Raw genomic sequence first — 22,012 nt, 5'->3', positions numbered from 1 at the left:
CGTTTCGAACTAAGCATCTGGTAATTAGTGTCGTTGAACAGAGATCGAGGTTCTCGTTTCAAAAATCCCCCCCCTCTGAAACCGTTCCCATAGCAACAAGACAATGACTGCATCATTAGCTATAGTGTCATCGTTAAGCCCTGTGACCTGCACCAATCACGGGCCTGTCTGACCTGTCTTAAACTAACTGGCTTGTTGACTCTTCCTGGAAAAACAACATTTTACATTAAATTTGTATTTAAATGGATTTATTCTCGCCCATCCTTGTATGCACCAAGCAGTTGTAACCTCTCGGTTTTTAACATTGAACGATGAAAAAACACGATTCTGACGAACGCTTGTACTGAAAAAGACAAGTCAAAAAACTACAGGATAGGATGGCCATGTGGTGACAGTAAGTGACAAGTTGAGGTTTTCTCATCATTTTTTTTTTGTACTCCGAACATAAAAAAAAAAGGCAACAAAAAAATGTAAACAACTTTTTTTGAGAAAAAACAAAAACAAAAAAAAACAAACAACATGACAGCACCAGACACAAATAAGCATATCAACAGTTAGTATAAACGGGCCCATGGGGGTCAGTCCTCGGGCCGGTAGCACCAGTACCCCCCCCCCCCTCGCAGTCTAGTCCACAACCCCGGGGGGGGGTGGGGGGGGGGGGGGGGGGCCGGGGGGGGGCCGCGCAGCATACCCACCTGAAGGCAGTGTTGCATTCAACTTCGGTACCAAGTGGATAAAGTCTCTCAGCCGTCGTCCCTTCCCCCCCCCGCCCCCCCCCCCCCCCCCCCCACCATCCATGTCCCTCCTCCAAAATAAAATGTCTACCGCGCGTCGATGAGCCGATGTCATTTCTTAGGAATGCTTGGTCAACTTCAGTCAAAGGAAGAGATCTGTGGATGGATGGATGGACGGACGGACGGGCGGACGGACGGATTCGGCTGGTGAACTGTCACTCATCCTCGACCCTCCCCCATTCGCCCGTATCACCGCCCTCCACCACACCGTCGTCGTCTTCCTCACCCTCCACGTAATCCCCCCATGAGTTGCACACCTCCCCATCTTCATCATCCTCATCCTCCTCCCCCTCCTCCTCCTCTTTCCCACCATACTGTGGATTATTGTCCTCCTCGTCCTCCACAATCTCCATCGCGTCATCGTCGTCGTCCTCCTCCTCCTCCTCATCTTCCTCATCATCATCATCATCGTCGTCGTCCTCCTCCTCCTCCTCCTCACCGCCCCCTTCCTCCTCCTCCTCGTCGTCGTCATCCATCTCCCCGTCCTCCACCTCCCCGTCCTCCACCTCTTCGTCCTCCACCTCCCCCGGGCCCTTGGAGGAGCCCTCGGGGGAGGACACGGGCCCCTCAGACCCGTCCGACCCGTAGGCCCGGCCGGTGGGCCGGAAGCTGGAGGTGGCCGTCTTGGTGTTGATATAAAGACGGGGAGGCGGGGGGGGGCTTGGCCGAGGCGGCGGCGGCGGCGGCGGCGGCGGCCGCCGTTCTGGCGACCGCGATGGGTTGTGGCGCGGCGGCGTTGGCGTTGGCGGCGTTGGCGTCCAACCCGGGCTCCGGCGGAGCCCCCGCTTGAGGGAAGGGAGACGGGCCTACTCTGCAGGGCGCCGCGGAGGAGGGGGGGGGCATGCGGTACTCGCGGATCTCCCCGGGCTCCAGGGGGTCCGGGCCGCAGGGGTCGTGCTCGCTGCAGGACAGCTTGCCGTCCAGCTTGGAGATGAAGAGCATGCCGTCGCGGTGCTCCTTGCAGTAGGAGCTGGGGCACATCTCGCAGAAGGAGGCCGCCTCCTTGCCGCACTCGTCGCACTGGTGCCAGGGACACTCCCACCGGCCTGAGGGACACGGGACGGGACCGCCACACAACACGTTAGACAGGACCACAACCGCCACACAACACGTTAGACAGGACCACAACCGCCACACAACACGTCAGACAGGACCACAACCGCCACACAACACGTTAGACAGGACCACAACACAACACAACACGTCAGACAGGACCACAACCGCCACACAACACGTTAGACAGGACCACAACCGCCACACAACACGTCAGACAGGACCACAACCGCCACACAACACGTTAGACAGGACCACAACACAACACAACACGTCAGACAGGACCACAACCGCCACACAACACGTCAGACAGGACCACAACACAACACAACACGTCAGACAGGACCACAACACGTCAGACAGGACCACAACCGCCACACAACACCTCAGACAGGACCACAGCACGTTAGACAGGACCACAACCGCCACACCAGACGTTAGACAGGACCACAACCGCCACACAACACGTTAGACAGGACCACAACCGCCACACAACACGTCAACGCGTCACTGCACTAGATCATAACACACTCATCATAGGGCTGAACAACGACAAAAAATTATGATAGAGTCAACAGATTATCAATGAATTTCTTATTCTGTGGCACAGAATAATAATTTAAGCATATGAATTATAATGCACTTGCTGAGTTTGCAATTTAGACAACTGTACAAAAATATGATTAACTCATGTTTTTACAATTTATTTACTTTTCATAAATGAATTGCGAAGCTTTCACGATATAAGCCCATTGCGGAGGACACAAAAACACGACGTCGATTAAGAAGCCCTCATGACTCTGAAGGGCCTGACGGGCGCGTGTTCAGACAGGGTCTAGCAGGAGGCCGTGTTCAGCGGAGGAAGACACCGCAGCGGACCGGGACTCGTTCTAGGACTCGTTCTAGGACTCGTTCTAGGACTCGTTCTAGGACTCGTTCTAGGACTCGTTCTAGGTTGGCTGGAAGTGCTGCAGCCACGGCCGTCAAGGAGACATAACCACAAACACACTCACGCCTCGTACCCACTGTACACGTCCGTCGACGGAAGAGAGTGGGCGTGTCCGACGCATGGGGTAAAACACGATCTGCGTATAACGCGATCTGATTGGCCAACGGATCCGTCGCTGCCTGAAAAGTTAAACTTTTCTCAACTTTTGGACGCAAAGAGACGGAGACCGATTTGACGGACGGGACCCACAATGCATTTCGGGAGCGTCCCCACGTAAAGTCAATGAGATCCGTCGACGGACAGTGTACAGCGGGTACGAGGCGTCACACTCACACTCACACTCGCACACGCACACACACGCACACGCACGCCACTTGCCTGCGGGCCTCTTGGCCAGGTTGAGGCAGTCGGCGTGGTACACCTTGGGACAGCCGGGCTTCTTGCAGGACACGATCTGACCGGCGTCGCCGCAGCTGAAGCACTCGTCCTCCCGCTCCTTGGTGAGCTCCGGCTTGCTCTTCTTCTTCATGGGGAGCTTCTTCCTGCCCTCCCGCAGCTTGAGCTTCTCCGCCGACGGCTGGTTCTGCAGGGGGAACAGGGACACAACGTTCTAGGAGATCTGGGCCGGGGGGGAATGATTTATTTTGTGGAACAAAAAAAGGCATGCATGTTAACAAACGGGGTGACTCGGGCCGTCTGTAGAGGAGCAGTGATTGGTGATTTTTTTGCCGTTAAAGGGGTGACATCATGCCACCAGGTGTTAGTGGGACTATCCATCACAAGCCGTGAAGCTGCCTGTCTCTGTGCCCCCTAGTGACATCACTAGTGGGCGTGTCCAACCTCGATGTATGACTGTATAACTATAGCTTCAACGTTAACAATTCTAAATCGGTGTAAGCCGAGCCGAGGCCCTGTACCTTGGGTCGGACCCCCAGGAACCCGCTGCAGTTGGGGGCCCCACACTTGCAGACCGTCTTCCCGTTGCCCAGACACTCCAGGTTGTAGTTGAAGGTCAGCTCCACGCCTGTTTGAGGGGCGGTGCGTACCGTGAGTAAAGCGCCACACGGCATGATGATGTCCTTCCAGACAACGGACCTTCATGTTCTCACACACACACACACACACACACACACACACACACACACACACACACACACACACACACACACACACACACACACACACACACACACACACACACACACACACACCCCTGATGTTCAGAGCATCTTTTTTTATCGTGCCTTATAATATAAAGTGTATCTCCACACACACACACACGACGACGACCCCCCTGACCTTTGGGGATGTCCTGGATGGCGAACAGCCCCACTCTGGTGTCCCCGTTCACCGTCCACTTCTGCGTCTCACAGTTGGGCTGGCAGCAGTGGTTCATGAAGCGGGCCTGGTTCCCCTTGGGCCCCGCGTCGATGATCCGGTCCTACGGGGGGGCGGGGAGAACACGTTCAGACCCACAGTGCACGCTAGAGCTGTTCTGATACCGATAATACCCAAGTTCCCGATGCTTATAACCTTTTTGTTTTGAATTTGCCTTGTTGTGTTATTCTTTTTTAACTTGGTTAAAACCTCCTTTTTCATATGATGGGTCTTGATTCTTAGAGCCTATGTCTTTATTATTCTCTACACCCACTATTGAACTTCAAATATTGTTCCACTATTTTTCTTTTATCTGTATTTAATAGGGGGTGACCTTGAATCTTCGGCGATTCGAATCTTCAATAGAAAGACTTTTTAGTCGTTGAATCTTATTACCGGTGCTAAATATGTGAACCCACAGCGTTGCTTGGCTTCTAGAAGCAAAAGCTCATGTTATACAATGTTTAAATGTGGGTAGAGGCGGTCTACCCACATTTAAACATTTGGACTTCCACTAAAGTCACTTGCCACTTTTAGACTCTTGCCCATGTAGGGACGAGCCATGAATGAATGAATGAATCATGTATGTACTATGTCTTATGTCTATGTTTATGTCTTTGGCTTCCTATTTTTGTGTGGTGTTTGTCTTGTCTGTTGTATTGTAGAGCACACTGCAGCAAATTCCTAACAACTTCTGTTGTATGGCAATTAAAGTATTGAATCTTGAATGCTAGATGGTGTATCGGTATATTCTCTGTATCGTCCGATACTCAAGTTCAGAAATCGGAATTGGTATCATGAAGGAGGAAAATGGTACTGAAACATTTCTAACGCATACCAAGCCTGCAACAGGAAACCTTAGTAAGCAACCAACACGTCTACTAATACATATTTAATTGCCGAGCGTTTTAGCAGGGGGGGGAAATACAAACGCACGCTAGAAGCTGGTGGGGGAATCGCAGCTCATGCCAACAATATGGTTTTAATAAATGTAAACATTTATTTTGGCTGGTAAGTGTAATTACCAGCAAAGGTCCACTGCTGGGAATACCCTAAAAGGTATGATTGTGTTGCCATAACAACGGAACACAGCGATTTCAAACTTCAACTAAAGTATACATAATTAAATATGCTTTCCCTGAACAGTATATAGCCTAGTCTGTCTAACGTCAACACTGGTGAGTTTGAATAAGCTTTTCCTGAAGAAGAAATAACAAAAAAAAAGAAAAAAAAGAAAAAAAGGATCTCACCTTGTCCAGTGTAAGCATGTAAAAGTTACAGATGTCGTTCTCCTGCGCGTGTCGGATCCTGGCTCGACACTCCTCCTCGTCGATCACCTTACTCGTTCACAAAGGCTCCCTGGGAACAGAGGAGGAGGGAGAACAGATTCAATACCAGGGACGTCCTCCACCGAGATTCTGCTTCATCAGGCCGGGCCCATTGTCGAATCAACACCTGAGCATAAATGAATAAATGAATTGGCTTATCAGGGTTTCCCCCTGTAGGCTAGGCACAGCGGCACCACTCCATGACTGACCGCCTCTACCCACAATTTAAACATTGTATAACATGAGCTATTGCTTCTAGAAGCCAAGCAACGCTGTGGGTTCACATATTTAGCACCGGTAATAAGATTCGACGACTAAAAAGTCTTTCTATTGAAGATTTGAATCGCCGAAGATTCAAGGTCACCCCCTATTAAATACAGATAAAAGAAAAATAGTGGAACAATATTTGAAGTTCAATAGTGGGTGTAGAGAATAATAAAGACATAGGCTCTAAGAATCAAGACCCATCATATGAAAAAGGAGGTTTTAACCAAGTTAAAAAAGAATAACACAACAGGGCAAATTCAAAACAAAAAAGGTTATAAGCATCGGGAACTTGGGACTTTGTAGAAAGTTAACATCTAATTTCAAGCAAAAAAAAAAAAAAAGTGAATCCACGTCGTCTGGACTCCTTCCTTACCTTCTTGATGTCGAAGATGGCGCGCAGGCCCCAGCCCCGGGCCAGCGTCCTGAAGATCTCCACGGGGGAGTACTGGCGCTTGGTGTAGGCCTGGTTCTGGCAGCGCTCGCCAGCCACGCACACCTGGGGGTGGCACTCGTACATCAGCATGCGGTTGATGCACTCCGAGTCCACGCCGCACGGGTTCTCGTCCGACACCTTGCAGTTGCAGCGCGGGATCTCCGACAGGTCCGCCGTGATGATCTGGACCTTGCCGATCGGTCGGTTAACCTGATGAGAAGGAAAGAATTGAAAAAAACAAAAATAAAAAAAGTCTAATAACCGGTGGATTGGGTTCAGCTTCATTCGAAGCGTTGGGTCTTCTGAAGGGGAGGGGCCGTGCCAGTGAGTGTTTCTGGACGCGGTACCTTGATGTGTCTGTAGGGCGGGGGCTTCTTGTCGTTTTTCCTGTCCTCCTGCAGCTGTCTCATCTCCTTCTCCGCCGTCAGCTCCCTGAAGCGCTCCGCTGCCACCGTCAGGGCTGACGAGAGGACAGAGACAGTTCAAGAGAAGAAACCCTTCCGACCTGCTGCTCTTCCTACTCCGTTACTTCCATCTACACCAACGTACACTTTTATTCATAAATTGAACAGACTCGTTTATCCAAAAGCAACTTGCAATACAGTACATTTTTTCAGAAGAAAGAAACAACAACATATCGCCGTCGGTACAGTAAGGACGTTCATAATGCCAAGCACTAACAATTGTTAGGTTAACCCATTCCCCGTATACAACAGAAATAGCTAGGATAAGATGATAAACAATGCTATGTACTATTCTTTACCTTTACGACCCAAGCATCACATGAACAACCCTTCATACCTTTCTTGTAGATGGCGTCGGCGCCCTTGCCCATCTTCTCGATGTTGTGCGTGTCCCCCTCCATGTAGGGGAAGACCCTGGCCTGGTAGGTCCACACAAAGTCCTTGGAGCCGAAGAACTGGACGGGGAACTCTCCCACCTCGTGCTTCATCCTCAGGATGTTCTCCGGGACGTCTTTGGCCAGGCAGACCTCCGCTGGCCACCATCTGATGCAACGCACAGCGGGGGCGGGGGAACCATTAAAGACCCAGTACAACGCACAGCGGGGGGGGGGGGGGGGGGGAACCATTAAAGACCCAGTGAAACGCACGTTTTAATGTTCACCATATTAGCCAATCTTCCAAGTCCAAAGTCCTAGCCACAGGCCAAATTGAAAGCGTTAATTTAGGTTTCACATCAAAGTCGACTCACTACCCTCTAGAGTTGAACGAACCATCGTGTGTGATGATGTAAACATCCTCTCACACACACACTGGTGGGGTTAACATGCAGCTCGGCCACACAGACAGATTTACACAAAGCGTATTAGCTCTGTTCATCACGTCAATCAAGATAAGATGTACTGTACAAGACATTCGCCCAGAAAGTAGCAATAAAGCAGGATCCAAAGTATCTTGAACGACCAAACGACATTCCTCCAATGCCCTGGACCAATTTTTTTGATTTACGTGGCACCACACTCCACATTCAAACGTAAGCAAAACATGCAGCCCACGCTGTTCCCTTCACTGGGATGTGGGGAGATGAACGGCGCCGTTACCTGTAGCGAGCCCACTTCACCCACAGGATGTCCTTGATGCGCGGCTTCTTCCCGGCCTTGCAGTCGTTGCAGAACCAGCTGCCCTGAGGCATCTCGATGTTCAGACACTCCTGGTGGAACGCCGCCGGACAGGATTCACAGCACAAAAGACTTCCCCCTGAAGAGAAACCCAGTGGAGCGTCACACACACACACACACACACACAGGAGAATCACACGTCTGCTACCATTGAGTCATCAGCATTTAGCCTAAGGGACCTTGATTTTTTTTTATTGAACCTTTGACACACTCCACGTCATGAAGTAGGTATGGGGTTAGACGTGCATCCTGCTCAAGGGCACAGAATACAGATAGTGGCTATTGAGGTTCGAACCCCGGACCTTCAGGGCCGTCCAACACTAAACAACATACTACAAACTACTGCACTATCCCCGCCCCCCCACTCCTCCACATCCCACAGTCATCCCCATTGTGTGGATGAGTTGACATTAGTACACTTTCCTCCCCTATAGAGAGGAGGCGATCCCTGTCCACCGGCCCCATGCTGACCTTCGGAGCAGACGAAGCACCAGCTGACGTTGATGTGTTCGTGGTTCTTGCAGCCCTTGCGCGGCGTGAAGTGGTTGGGACAGAGGAAGCTGTTGTTGGCCAGCACCAGGCTGCCGGCGGGCATGCAGTTGTCGTTGGCGTGGTAGGCCACGGGGCAGCGCACGCAGCGGGCCAGGCGACCTGCAGCGTCCCACGGGGGAGAGACAGACATCAGCCAGGAGGAGAGACAGATCAGCCAGGAGGAGAGACAGATCAGCCAGGAGGAGAATCCAACACCAAACACCAATACCATTTATTTTTAAAACGAGGTGAATGTGATCTCGGTGTCGGTGTGTTGTTGATTAAGAAGTAAAATAATTGATGCTTTTAATATAATTATCACTATGGAGACAAATGAGCACGTGTCATGTCTGACACTACGGTTAATTGACACATTCATGTTTCAAACTGTATGAGCTTCAATTACATTCCTGGAAACACTGGGATTACATTTTGTCACCAGCCTATTTTATTATATAATTCTATACATGTATGTATATATTTATACGGCATCAGCAGTCTACCTTTGGAGCTGGAGATGCTGAGGGGGTTGGCGATGTGGCAGGCCAGGCAGACGTGCAGAGAGCAGCGGAAGCCTTTGTTCTGGGGCTGGCTGGCGGAGGAGGCCATCACGCAGTCCGTGTGGTAAAACTTCCCACACATGGGAATCACGCAGCGCTTCACTCCGCTGCCCGGCTTCTTACACACGTGACACGTGTGCTCACCTGAGAGGGAGTCAGGAGTACATTTTCGTTTATTTACTGAGTTGTTTTTCATGAATCCGGTTATTAATTTGCGTCAGAGTTTTGTCAGAGATAAGTGGCATCGAAAATAGAAACCAATATTTACAACAAAAAAAAAAGGGCATGTAATCTTACACAACGCTCATTCCGGGAGGCGCAAACATTGCGCCTTGCAATGCTACTTACAGTTTGAGTGTTTAACTATGACTGTTTGCTAACGCTTTGAGGGAAGGGGGCAAGCTGGTGCTTGCTTTCAGACGTCCACTGTTGGACATGATATCTAGTGAGCTCATCCTGCAGCTTTTTTACACACATGCCCTCGCTGATGCAACAAGAATGAAACCCAAGACATTAGGAAGTGAGTCTTATGACTGCAGGCCGTTCTGAAACTGGACACCGTCACCAGGTTGCTCGTGAATAAGAACTGAACACCTAAAACAATGGGAGTCCACCCACCTGAGCTGCATTCACGACACATGAACTTCCTCCTGGGAGCGACGGCCAAGCCCAGACACTGCGGATGGAAGGCTCCGTAGCACTGGCCTTCACACAGCACCAGCTCCCCAGCCCGCTCACACATCTGTGCACACACACACACACACACACACACACACACACACACACACACACACACACACACACACACACACACACACACACACACACACACACACACACACACACACACACACACACACACACACACACACACGTGAAAGGGGTGGTCATTTATTTATTTATTTATTTATTTATCGACAGTATGTAGGGATAGCAGCCATGGCCTAATCTCCCCTCCCTGTTTACTCCCTGTCTTCCATTTTAACGTCCAGCATAACTTGCTTTATCCATTTAACCAACTTAGTTTGAGCTGTCACAGAGCGGAAGGTCTTTCTTTTTGGGAGTGGGCGGGGGGGGGAGCAAGACCTAGGGGTGGGGTGAATGATTGTGGTTGAATGTTGTATGTTGCTGTTGTTGTTGTTGTTGTTGTTGTCTTAAATGTATTTCTGTTTGTTTGTTGTGTATAATTATACAAAATAACAAAAAATTTATCAAAAAAAAAAAAAGGGCAAGGGGCGGTCATTTGTCGATGTGTTTATGAACGGAGGGTGAGACTGAGTCTCTCAGGCTCATCAATGCATGGCCTCACCTGACACACATTCTCCTTCAGGGTCGTGGCTCCCGTTCTCCCTCTGACGTCCACATGGGCGTGGACGCTGTGGGTCACACCGGGACTCACCGCCTGGACGGAGGAGGCAGGAGAGAGGGTGACACCTGGTTTTATTCAACCGACGCTTTTTGTCCAAAGCGACTGACATCAAGTGCATTCAAGTGCATGCAATGGAGATATAACCCAAAACGTGCATGAATCATTTGAATAAATACAAATTCATAAGATAAGCAAAGCAACTGCTTTTGAGTGCTGCTAGATATGAACAAGAGATAGAAATAGAGATAAACCTAGATAGAGCGATGGAGATAGACCTCAACAGAGAGATAGAGACCTAAATAAAGGGATAGAGATGAATGGGCCGTTACAGATATTATTTGACCGTGAGGACCAGCACATCCACAGAAGCATGCTGACCTGGGGTTTGGCAGCAAGCATCCCATTGGCCAGGGTTGGCCCCTCCTCCGGGCCGCAGCCCTCCCCCTCCATCTTGGGGGTCCTGGAGCCGGTCGGGGGGGAGGGCTCGGCCGGTAGGAAGACCCCCGGCGGACCCCTGGGTTCAGGGGAGCGGGCAGCGGTGCTGGAGGGGGCCGCTATGCTTTGGATGACCGGCTCTTTCTTCATGGGGTCGTCCTGCACGGTGCGACGCGTCCGTTAGGTGAGAGAACAGATGACCTCGTTACCCCCTAACAAAACTGAACCCCCGCAAACTGAACCCCCCCCGGGGGGGGGGGGGGGTTAGGGAGGGAGTGCTCAGCTCGCACACGCAGCAACAAACGTCCCACACAAAGTAACAAGTCTCAACTGAATTAAGCGTTTACTCATCTCATCTCGGAGGTGTACTCAACCGAACAGATTTTGTATACCGTTTGTATTTACGTTACAATATATTTTTTAAGCTCTACAAAAATGAACGACGTCGGTGACCCCGTAGCTGGCTACGGGCTAGCGCGAGAACAGAGGACGTCGTAACGCTGTCGTTGCGGCCGCGCGGTTTCAGTCGGTGTTGGTTGCGTTGTACCTGAGGCTCCGCGCCGGTCGTCTTGGCCTCTGAGGTAATCCCACAGAGTCTCTTGGCCTCCTTGAAGGCAGAAGAGAAACACACACACGAGGATGAGTCGCGTTACGCTGCAGGGTCCCCGTAAAACAAACAGACACATTCTTACATTTTTGATGAAATGCCCCCTTTCTACCTTCTTGTTGGCGGGAGCGAGAGACACTTCTTCTATGGTGCATTCCAGGATCCGGTGGGAGAGTTTCCTTGGCCTTTTCCTCTCTTGGGAAACTGACGCTTTGAAAAAAAGAAAAAACTTTAACGACAGAGGAAATACTTGTACGTTCTCCAGTAACAAGTCACATCAGGTTGATTAACGTAGCTTAACATCACAATTACACTCTGGGAGACAGAGAGAAAAACAAATAACACTTTAGCAGGGAGGCAGAAAGGGCTTCCCCCTTTAAAGAGCTCTAGGGCTGCTGTAGGCCATTTTTAATATTTACGGCATTTAGAAGACTTTGATCCAATGCGACTTACAGTAAGTACATTTACGTGAAGAAGGAGAAACGATATGTTGCCGTCGGTACAGTGAGGTAGGGAATAGTAACCACATGGGATAGGAACCGCACCGCGTTTGAAAATCAATACACCAGAAAGAACAGAACGGATATGAAGTCATACCCGGTATTCAAAACAGCCAGAGACAGTAACGTAAAGTATCACCCTGCCGTCACCGGTTCTAGTGAGGCTGATCAACGAGGTGAGGGGCGCTAGGGGGGGGGGGGGGGGGGGCACTCACAGCCTGCCGTCACTGGTTCTAGTGAGGCTGATCAACAAGGTGAGGAGCGCTAGGGGGGGGGGGGGGGGGGGGCCACTCACATGGGTCTGGAGGTAGATCTGGGCCCTCGGCCGTCTCACACGAGGAGGGGGAGGAGTCACAGGGCGACGAGGGCGGCCCGGGGGCGGAGTCCTCCTCCTCCTCCTCCTCCTCCTCCTCCTCAGGATGGCCCCGGGCCCCGCGGCCCCTGCCCGGCCCGGGGGGAGCCGCGACGGTGGAGGATGAGGTCGGAGTTCGGGGGCATGGGGGTTCTGCCGCCGGAGAGGGGGTCTCTGGGCTACCGTCTGCGTCGCTGGTCTGGAGGACGAAGAGGCACACGTACACGAGGGTATGATATATGTATGTAACTATATATGTATGTAACTATATATGTATGTAACTATAAATGTATGTAACTATATATGTATGTATCTATATGTATGTGTATCTATATATGTATGTATCTATATATGTATGTATCTATATATGTATGTATCTATATATGTATGTAACTATATATGTATGTATCTATATATGTATGTAACTATATATGTATGTATCTATATATGTATGTATGTATCTATATATGTATGTAACTATATATGTATGTAACTATATATGTATGTAACTATAAATGTATGTAACTATATATGTATGTATCTATATGTATGTGTATCTATATATGTATGTATCTATATATGTATGTATCTATATATGTATGTATCTATATATGTATGTAACTATATATGTATGTATCTATATATGTATGTAACTATATATGTATGTATCTATATGTATGTATCTATATATGTATGTATGTATGTATCTATATATGTATGTAACTATATATGTATGTATCTATATATGTATGTATCTATGTATCTATGTATGTATGTATCTATATATGTATGTATGTATGTATATATGTATGTATGTATATGTATGTATCTATATATGTATGTATCTATATATGTATGTATCTATATGTATGTATCTATATATGTATGTATCTATATGTATGTATCTATATATGACATTGATGCCTCAGAGTCCGAATTATAATGATACACTGGACGTTATATAGATGAAGTATAGAGCATACACAGTAGTAGGTAAAGAAAAAGCATATCAAGCATATCATGGCAGTCTCTATTATAACCTTTACCTGCATTTGTAAAGTTTACACCAAAAAAACATTTTGATATTGTAAGCCATTGTATCAAAATGCACCTACACGTACACGTAAACAAATCCATAATAACTTCTAAAAACTTGATGTTATTGGGTTATAGACTCATCGCCAAAGAGAGCTCTATTTCATCCATTCCCTTTTTTTTGTTACTAGTGCTCACCATGTTGCCATAGCCAACATGATATCTCTGTATCAGTTATTAATGTTACCATTTTGGAGGGTTCAGCGGTTCTCTTTGATTTCTTCTTTGGGGATGTTATTGCCTCATGCTCGTCGCTGGCCTCCAGCAGCCTCTTACTGGGTCTGCGTAGCCGCTTGTCTGAAGGGGACGCAAACACACATTCAGCTGTTTGTTCACTCATCAACAACAACAACAACAACAACAACAACAACGATGCTGGTAATCAACACGGCGGTCTTGCGGTCTTCCTTACCGCTGGAATCCGAGACGTTGGAGCAGTCCTCCGACAGGTTCCCGTCCCCCAAGGAGACCTGGGGAGACCCCGGGTGGTCGGGGCTGAACGCGCCCGTGTCCGTGCAGGACCCGCCGTTCACCCCCTCGCCACCGGGCGGCGGCCGCCGCGGCGGCGCCCCGCCCCCCGCGGGGCCGTCCCCAGACGCCCGCTCGGCGAACCCCTCCGCCAGCTGCCAGCGCTTCTTGGGCGCCACTTTGGATTCACAGCTCTTGTCAAAGTAGCCGAGGGCGGGGGGGTCGGCGGCCGGCGGCGAGGCCCGCGGACCGGGCTCCGCCAGGTCGGCGTGCCCGCTGACGAACTCCCGGCCGTAGGCCATGTCCGCCAGGTCCGGGGACAGACCCGGGATGCTGACCTTGAGCTTGGCCGGGAGCCGCTGCTTCCTGCGCTGCCGGTCGCCGCCGCCGCCGCCGCCGCCGCCCGCCGCCTGCGAGAGGAGCGGCAGCCCTTCACATTTGTAGGTGTCGTTTTTCATGATGGCCTTGGTCTTCTTCTTGGGCTTGCCCGCCGCCGCCCCCGCCCCCGCCCCCGTCGCGGCGTTCTGCGGGCGTTCTGAGGGCTTCCCCGGCCAGCCGTTCTCCACCTTGATCCCTGAGCTGCGGCTCCCCGGGTGGAGGGCGCCGGCGCCGCCGCCGCCGCCGAAGCCTTTCAGTAGTGGGTCGGGGCCCCCCGGGGAGGTGGGGATGACCAGGGGCTCCTCCTTGATGAGGACGGGCGGCGGGGGCACGACCAGCGGCTTGCCCTCCAGCTCCCGGGTGTCGTGGAGGTCCTTCAGCAGCATGAGGAAGGTGCTGAACTTGTAGTTGGAGTCCGGCTGGAAGGCGCTCAGATCGCCGCCGCCGTCCTCGCTCCCCTCCCCCTCCTCCCCCCCCTCCTCCTCCTCCTTCACCAGCGACTTGAAGGTCAGCTCCTTGCCTTCCTGGAAGGCGTCCATGGGGGACAGCGACGACGGCGGGGAGGAGCAGGCCGACAGGTCCGACACCACGTTCTCCGTCTTGATCCTGGCCGGGGCCACGGGGGCGGGCGCTCCGGACCCCCGGCGCGGGGACCCGGGCAGCGCGGAGCCGTTGCAGACGCGCTTCTTGTCGGGCTTCCTGGCGCGGCGTCGGGGGGAGCCGTGGCCCGCGGTGGAAGACGACACCGGGTCGGAGGAGTCCTTCGGAGGGGACGACGCGGCGCCCGCCTCGCCGTCGCCTTCACTCTGCTCGTCGTCGTCTCGGTCGGCGTCGGGTTTGTCGCCCCCCTTGTTGTTATTGTTGTTCCTGATCTTCTTCGGGGTCTGGTTGGTCGCCGGGGCGTCTTTCAGCTCCGTCTCCTCCTCGGCCTTCAGCGCCCGGGTCATCAGCCGACTGCTGGCAGGCAGGTGCAGAGAGTGCTCGTCCAGAGGACCCTCTTTTAAGTCTTTACAGCTGTCCACATCCGCCTTGGACTTTATATTATTACTTAACCGTTTTTCGTGGCAGACCGATTTGTTCGCGACGGTTCCGGTGGACTTGGCGGTGTCCACGGCCGTCTCCGGCGCCGCGCTCGTACGCTCCTCGGCACCCCGGTCCCTCCCTTGCGTTGAACCCTGTTCTTGTTTGACCACTTTTTTTGAGCCGCTCTCGGTCTCCGGCGCGGGGAACCCTTCTGTCCACTTGGGACGACTCAGCACGGGGATAGAGTCCAGGTCGGCGTAGGGGGAGTCCTTGGACTCCCTGATGGGGTCCGGGGCTCTGGGCAGCGGGCTGACCATGTCCAGCACAGTGGGCGAGTCCTTCAACCCGCCCACTATGTGGCCGAATATGTCCGACAGGCATTTCTTCTTCTTCCGACAGGCTTTCTTTTGGAAGCCTTGGTTTGCGGTAGAGTTTACAGTTGGGTTTACAGTGGAGTTTACAGTAGCGCTGACGGGGGGGTTTACAGTGGACGGGGGGCGCTCCGTGCCGTTGGGAGTCGTGCCGGGCGACGACGCGGGTCCGACGGGGTCGTCCGGGGACGGCGGACGGTGAGCCTCAGCCGGGGGGCTCTCGGTCAGGTCCGGACCCTGAGCCGGGGTGGGGACGCGGTCCTCTTCCCCGTTGAGGGCCACGTCCAGCACGTCGTCCGCGCCCGTCTGCAGACCGGGAAGTAAGCGCTCCGCCTCGGACACGCTGACCTTCCAGGCCGTCAGTAAACTCTTGGGGATCTGGGGTGAGGACGACAAACGTGTCATGAGGCTGCTGCAGTGATACCGCCGTTACACTTCCACCACTTCACATAATTAACTTATAAGTATCAACCAATACAGCCCAGTTAAACCACTGATCTGATCTATAACTTTAATTTAACAGAAGGGGACGCAATTTCTTTGAATTATAATAAAAGGTACAATTTACCCTTGATGTGTCAAAAAATACAACACTGGACAATTCTGAACTATCCAATATGGAATAACGTTTGAGCCTGCAATCGGACAACTACACCAAGTCTGCGGGGCATCCTAACGGGCGTATATTTACCGTGTACTTGTAGTCTTTTTCCTTCTGCTTCCCTCTTCGTCGAAGCACGGGCAGCTCGTTGAACTGGTGGCCTCCCTGGAAGGGAAGAATCGCCTTTCCCGGGACCCACGCACGCTCCGCTATCTCCCCGATCGTTTCCAAAAAATACATGCGACACGGACGATGGCTCGGTGCTGGAACCGAAAAGGGAGACAAAAGGAAAAACGTTAAGACAAACACAAGGCTTGACTTGGCACTTTAAAGTGTCCATATCGTGGACACAGTTTGAAGATGCCCACGCAACAAGTCAGTAGGAGCCACTGGATCTCCGTCTCACCTTTCATTTTAGTGTGAACGCCCTGTGGCGTGTCTGACGCGATCTGACAGGGCCACCAGGGGCGTCTGTTGAACTTAGCCCAGACCAGATCCCCGTTCAAATACTTCACCGCCGATAGAAGCTTCTTCTTGGGGCTGTTTGACTGCGGAGAATAATAAATAAACGAGAACATAATAGAATTATGTTTTGGATATGGACTTTGTGCTAATTATTGTGTTGCATCGTAGACAAAACAAAAAAAAAAATGACAACCAAAACTATTTTACTGCCTCTGTTTACTTCTTCCAAAACAGTTGCAATTAATTGATCCAAGCTGCGCGTTGCTCTGCTATCCGAGGTCAAGATCTGGGTGAGGTCCAGACACATTAAAAGCTACCTCTTATTCTGACGCCAGCAATTCGGTTACAAAAGCAAAACAATGCGGGGGGAAAAAAAATAAAAAATAAGCACGCTTTTCATGGGAGGCTGAAGAGTCACCAAGGAGCCCGCCACTCACGTTGGAGTTGGTCCCGGACGGCGAGACCATCCCGTGGTCGGGGGTGAAGGACAGCTCCGCGTCGCTGTCAGAGTTCTCCCCCCCGCTCCACTCGTCTCCCACGCTGACCTCTGGCAGTGCGCTGGGGCTTAGTGTAGGGTTGAGTTCAGAAATGGTCTTGGCCATGAGGTTGAGGACGCCCGGTTTGTACACGCTCTCTCCGCGTCTCTCCGCCCCCGAGCCGGACGTGACCGTCTTGCGGTCCGCCGGGCCCCGGTGGCGACCCGGTCTGGGCGAGAAGTGAAAGGAGGCGAGGTCCTCCTTCTTACCGCCGCCGCCGCCCCCGCCGCGCTCCTCCACCTTGAGGTCCCTGCCGTCAAACAGCATGGAGTCAAAGTCGAGGTAGCCGTTGGGGGGCGGGGGGCAGAGGTCCAGGCTGTCGGGGCTGTGGGGGGAGAACCCGTTCTTGTCCAGCTCCGGGATCGCCCCGAAGGCGTCCGTCTGGACGCCGCCCGGCGACGGCGGAAGACGGACGGACGGCGCCTCAAACTCATCGTCGTCGTCGTCCTCCTCCTCCTCCTCCTCCTCCTCCTCGTTGCTGATGGGGCTCGGTGAGTGCCGGTGAGTCCTGGCGCGGACGTCCATGGGGGGCCCGCCCAGGTCGGACCCCCTGGTCACCAGACTGTTGAGGTCCTGCAGGCTCCGCAGCGGGCTGCTGAAACAATGGGACCGGTCCGGGGGGCTGTAGCCCGGGACAGGTGCTGGTTTGATGCTTGAGGATGGCAGTTGCACGGCTGGCGGTTGGCCTGACCTGCGCCTTCGACTGCCACATTGGTTTCCATAGGAAGTAGTGGTGAGGCCATTGGGGGGCCTTAGCTCTGGCTGACCCGAGTCGAACACGGAGCCTCCCCTAACAGCCCGTCTGTAAGACTGATTCATGTTGTCATGGCTCTTTCCTGACAAAAAACAAAGGGTTCATGTTAGGTGAACCAATATTTACACTCAAAGTAGGACAACAAGACGCAACCTCCAAGTTCTTATTATGGCCTCATGCACTGACCGGTATTGAAAGGGAATCACCGACCCGTGAAGACTTTAACCTTTTAGGCAAAATACTTCGACAATCCCAATAAAAAGCGACGGACGCCTTCCAAGGAGAATAGGTGGCATGTAGGGCTGCATGCTCACCGATAACCCGACATGGCTGGCCTCCATTCCAAAAGGCCGTCGGTCGCCAAAACAGAGGATACTACTCCTGACATGCTGCTTTCAGACAATGACTATTAAACCAAACCAGTCCGGGTAGCATTCACCGATCATAATAATGCCAAGAACCAAGCGATCGCCGATTCGTATATTCGTAGGAACGCACACGCTACGGCAAAGGTGGTGACACTGTGCCATCAGAGAAAGGGTCTCCCACAGACCTACTACACAAACAGGCTACAGCCACATAGCTATTGGTAACTTGGGACAAGAACTCATCGAAACAAGTTAAAAAACGCGTCGACGTTGGGAAAGATCACGAAAACTCACCATTTGGACGTCGGTCACCGTGAAACCGACAGCGGATCTGTCGTTGTTGCGCGTAAAGCGGCTATTTTCCTCGGTTTGTGGAGGCAGATCTGCACACTCCCAGCTGCAGCAGCGCTAGGCCAGAGCGCAGCTCTCATTCTCTCCCCTTCATCACAGCCTCATCAGCGGCGGCCCTGATGAAAACTGTCACTTTAAATGCAAAAAATAAGCACTAGATCATTTATATTTGCGAGCACATCAAGTGCGAGGAAAACCGGCGTGGCACTATCAATCCTCAATCATCTATATATATATAATTTTAACACCATGATTTGAGCCTGCTGTCGGAGTGCCCCCCCGGTAATGATAAAACAAGCCCAGACTGCCTGTGTTGGTGAGCAGCGACCAATCGGCACCGCCACCCAACCCCCCGCTGCACAGGGCCTGTCTCACTCTCCTCACCGTCTCCCTCACACACCCAGGTGCAATCACAAAATCGGATATCCGTGCAATGCGTTTATGTTCTCTATCCAACGCATCTATTTATAGCCACAAAATATCTCTACATTTTGAATGATAATAATGAACATGTAGTGCTGCTGTTGATGTTTCTTGTTTAACGCCACTGGAAGAAGCCTATGTGTGTCTATTACATGGACGCCAGACCGCTATGGGGAAGGCAATGCACATTGAGCAGAGTCCCTGTGGTTAAAACTTCGTGCGCCATGTTGCCTCTGAGTCCTGATTCTCTGCGCTCAGGAAGCAGGCCGCTAGGCGCTGCAGACACAACATGTCGGTGCCACCAGTGGGGGCCGTGAAGCGACTTCTGCTCCGAAAACACACGATGTGCGTGCACTGCGTATACGTTGGATTGAACCAACTTATGTACTCCCAGTGTTTACCCCGCAGTTTGGATAGGAAACCCCCAGTGTCTGGCCCCGGGAGTCGGCGTCAGTGCGCGTCTGAACAATAGCCGTGGCCGTGCTGCCGCAGTGGCCTCGGTCTCCTCTCCCCGGCGTCACACAAAGCCCGTCAAGTCCTTATTGTAAACCTTTAGAGACAACATCGCTCTTCACGGGTATATGTTCATAACCCGTCGTTCAATACAGGCCTACGGGTTAGACGTGGTGGTATAAATAGTATACCTTTAAAAAAAAAAAAAAGGACAAAGACGTGAAGTCACTTGATTCACTTCCAAGAGGTCGGTTTTCCTGTGGTTGAAATGGATCGATTATCTTTCACATTTCACAACGTCAATACTTGGATGTATGACGCGCGTTTGTGTTTCAGAGTGTGTACGGGGAGGGCCTGCACGGCTGGGTAATCAATTAGACTATTAAATGAAAGTTATTACCCGAAAATAAAAGGATAGGCCTACTATTGGCACAGGACGGCGTGAGACCTCTAGCGTTCACTGTAGGCATTGCAAGCATGTTTATTGTCTGAAATGACACTTTTATTTGGGTTTCACATACACCACAGAAGCTTTTAATACATTTTCCACAAAGAAATAATCTTAAAATGAAGTTTAAGTGAATATTTTTTTGCTAATGTACTGCATAACAACATATATATTCGCTTATCAAGTGATAGTTTGAGGAATCCAAGGAAACAAAGTGGGATATTACAATACCCAGTCAAAACATATTCACAAAGTATAGAAATAACAATTTTGGTTTTTAAAATAGTTTACCGTGTGCTGGGTTGTTCAATCAAGATCATAAAAAACATCGCCGTGTCCCCATTCCATTTCCTTCTGTTTATCTTTTTTCATATATAATATAAAATGAACCACATATTGCACTCAACAATACAAAAGGACAACTACACTTCCACATAAGATCAGGAACATGTTTGGAATGGAAAGCAATATGAAGCATAGTAGCAAATCATGAATCAATTAAAAGTCTGTTTTAAAAAAGGCTTAAAAAACACTGTCCATTGAACATGGACCATACACTACAATGTATAGATACTTTCATTCCTACATTAATTTGATTGTATTCCTATGCATGCATCACTGTCAAACAGGATAACATACTTTCTAGATGGGTGCGTTTAGTCCTATGGAGGAGAGGAAAGTAATGTCAAGACTGCACAATGAAAAGTTAAGCTAATTTACATTATTATGTTCTCCATCTTCCATACACACTGAGAGAAAAAACAAAAACGGTGAACAAGTTGAAGAACCATAGAAACAAGACATCCGCAAAGCTACTCGTTGCTGTCTTCAACTTTGCCCCCGGCCTCACAAAGGTCTCTTTTCTGCATCATGCTGTACGGAAAGGGCGTCACATCGCAGCAGGTGTAATCCAGTTTCTTGGGACCACTACAGTTGCTGAAGTCCACTTTCTTGGCTGCTTCACAAGTGGCCAGCCCCAGCTTCTTCAGGCGCGCCAGACTCTTGATGCTCCCCGGCGGCCTGCCAGGGCTCACTTTGTAGCCCGCCGCTTTGGTGGTACCCAGGGGTCTTCCAGGACTGGTCTTGAAACCAGCCGCTTTCGTGGTCCCCAGCGGACGTCCAGTACTTGTGCGGTAGCCGGCTGATTTGGTTGTGCCGGCCGGTCTCCCTCTCTTGCCGGACTTGACAATCCCCTTTCCCTTCTTCTTGGTGCCGTCGGGACCGGGCGCCTCGCCGCCCCTGATCCTCGCAGTGGGCGGCTGCTGGAACTCGTTTTGGTTCTCCTGCATCTGGCATGTCATGGGTTTGTGCATGCCCTGTGGCAGTGGGGGTAGGTTAGCGAGGGACAGCTGCAGGGACGGCGGAGGAGAGGAGTAGAACTTGTTGGACTGTGTGCCACATAAGTCGAAGTGCCCCGCAGAATGTTGGCAATCCTCTGACAGTCCGCTCATGCAATAGTCATTGCTGCTGCTGGTCACTTGGTGCATCATTTTCTGCAGGGGTGGAGAAACTAGTTGTAAACACCAACGGGACTGGGAACAGATGAGAATAACGAGATGTTTCTTTGTTAACACTAACACGCCTGCGCACACACACACACACACACACACACACACACACACAAGCGAGGAATTTGCGGAATTGCTTACTTTTGGATTGATACACTATGCATGTAACACAAAGGGATAACCGTCAAGGATGACGCGTACACAACGTTTGTTTAAGCAATGCACCTCGTTATACCAAGACGTGATTAGGTGTGAACGCGAATACATGATAGTTAAGACAGGAAAATGAAAAGATCGTACCTCATTTGTGGGCGGCTCATAGGCTGGAAAGGGTTAAATTTGAATCAAATATAATTTTTCTATTTGACAGCCACACCATTTTTCCCAAGAGCGTTTGTAAACCACGCCTGGTTATCGACTGATGCTGCCGCGAACGAGGATTGCAATTTACCGTGGTTATTTCCCGGTTTATGTGTCCGTTTTAGCAGAGGTTTAGATAAGAGGCAGCCATTTTTGTGAAAAAAATAAAATGCAGTCCGCGATTGCGCATGCGCCGAATACCTCATTGAAACGTAA

At 51.0% G+C, this 22,012-nt stretch overlaps 2 protein-coding genes across 3 annotated transcripts; both read right to left on the bottom strand.

Moving 5' to 3' along the window:
- Positions 1-1,217: 1,217 nt before the first annotated feature.
- LOC311345318 (histone-lysine N-methyltransferase, H3 lysine-36 specific-like) lies at positions 1,218-18,963 on the bottom strand. Its single transcript, XM_084469677.1, is given in 24 exon segments — positions 1,218-1,840; positions 3,175-3,379; positions 3,714-3,820; positions 4,096-4,237; positions 5,424-5,514; positions 5,516-5,532; positions 6,142-6,411; positions 6,549-6,661; positions 7,003-7,208; positions 7,763-7,919; positions 8,312-8,491; positions 8,875-9,075; positions 9,550-9,673; positions 10,241-10,333; positions 10,679-10,894; positions 11,283-11,342; positions 11,455-11,552; positions 12,138-12,393; positions 13,477-13,586; positions 13,702-15,907; positions 16,221-16,393; positions 16,537-16,678; positions 17,033-17,967; positions 18,548-18,963. Coding segments are annotated over 23 exon segments (6,564 nt in total). The 5' UTR covers positions 17,951-17,967; positions 18,548-18,963; the 3' UTR covers positions 1,218-1,361.
- A 1,011-nt stretch (positions 18,964-19,974) lies between these two features.
- On the bottom strand, positions 19,975-21,959 carry LOC311345333 (UPF0461 protein C5orf24 homolog). 2 transcript variants are annotated; one of them, XM_084469695.1, is made up of 2 exons: positions 21,737-21,959; positions 19,975-21,460 (listed from the first exon to the last, which is right to left on the bottom strand). In XM_084469695.1, exon 2 carries the CDS (start codon positions 21,416-21,418, stop codon positions 20,741-20,743), a length of 678 nt encoding a protein of 225 aa, XP_084325821.1. In that variant the 5' UTR covers positions 21,419-21,460; positions 21,737-21,959; the 3' UTR covers positions 19,975-20,740. The 2 variants fall into 2 exon arrangements, with proteins under 2 accessions (XP_084325821.1, XP_084325820.1); XM_084469694.1 differs by having other exon boundaries at positions 19,975-21,421.
- Positions 21,960-22,012: the final 53 nt, after the last annotated feature.

The sequence above is a fragment of the Micromesistius poutassou genome, assembly GCF_964030765.1.
Source record: "Micromesistius poutassou genome assembly, chromosome: 6".
Classification (NCBI taxonomy): domain Eukaryota; kingdom Metazoa; phylum Chordata; class Actinopteri; order Gadiformes; family Gadidae; genus Micromesistius; species Micromesistius poutassou.
The sequence above is the reverse complement of the archived record's forward strand: the minus strand, read 5'-3'. Positions and strand labels throughout refer to the sequence as shown.

Coding starts and splice junctions, on each gene's coding strand:
- LOC311345333 (XM_084469695.1), bottom strand. CDS start 21,418: ATGATGCACCAAGTGACCAGCAGCAGCAATGACTATTGCATGAGCGGA.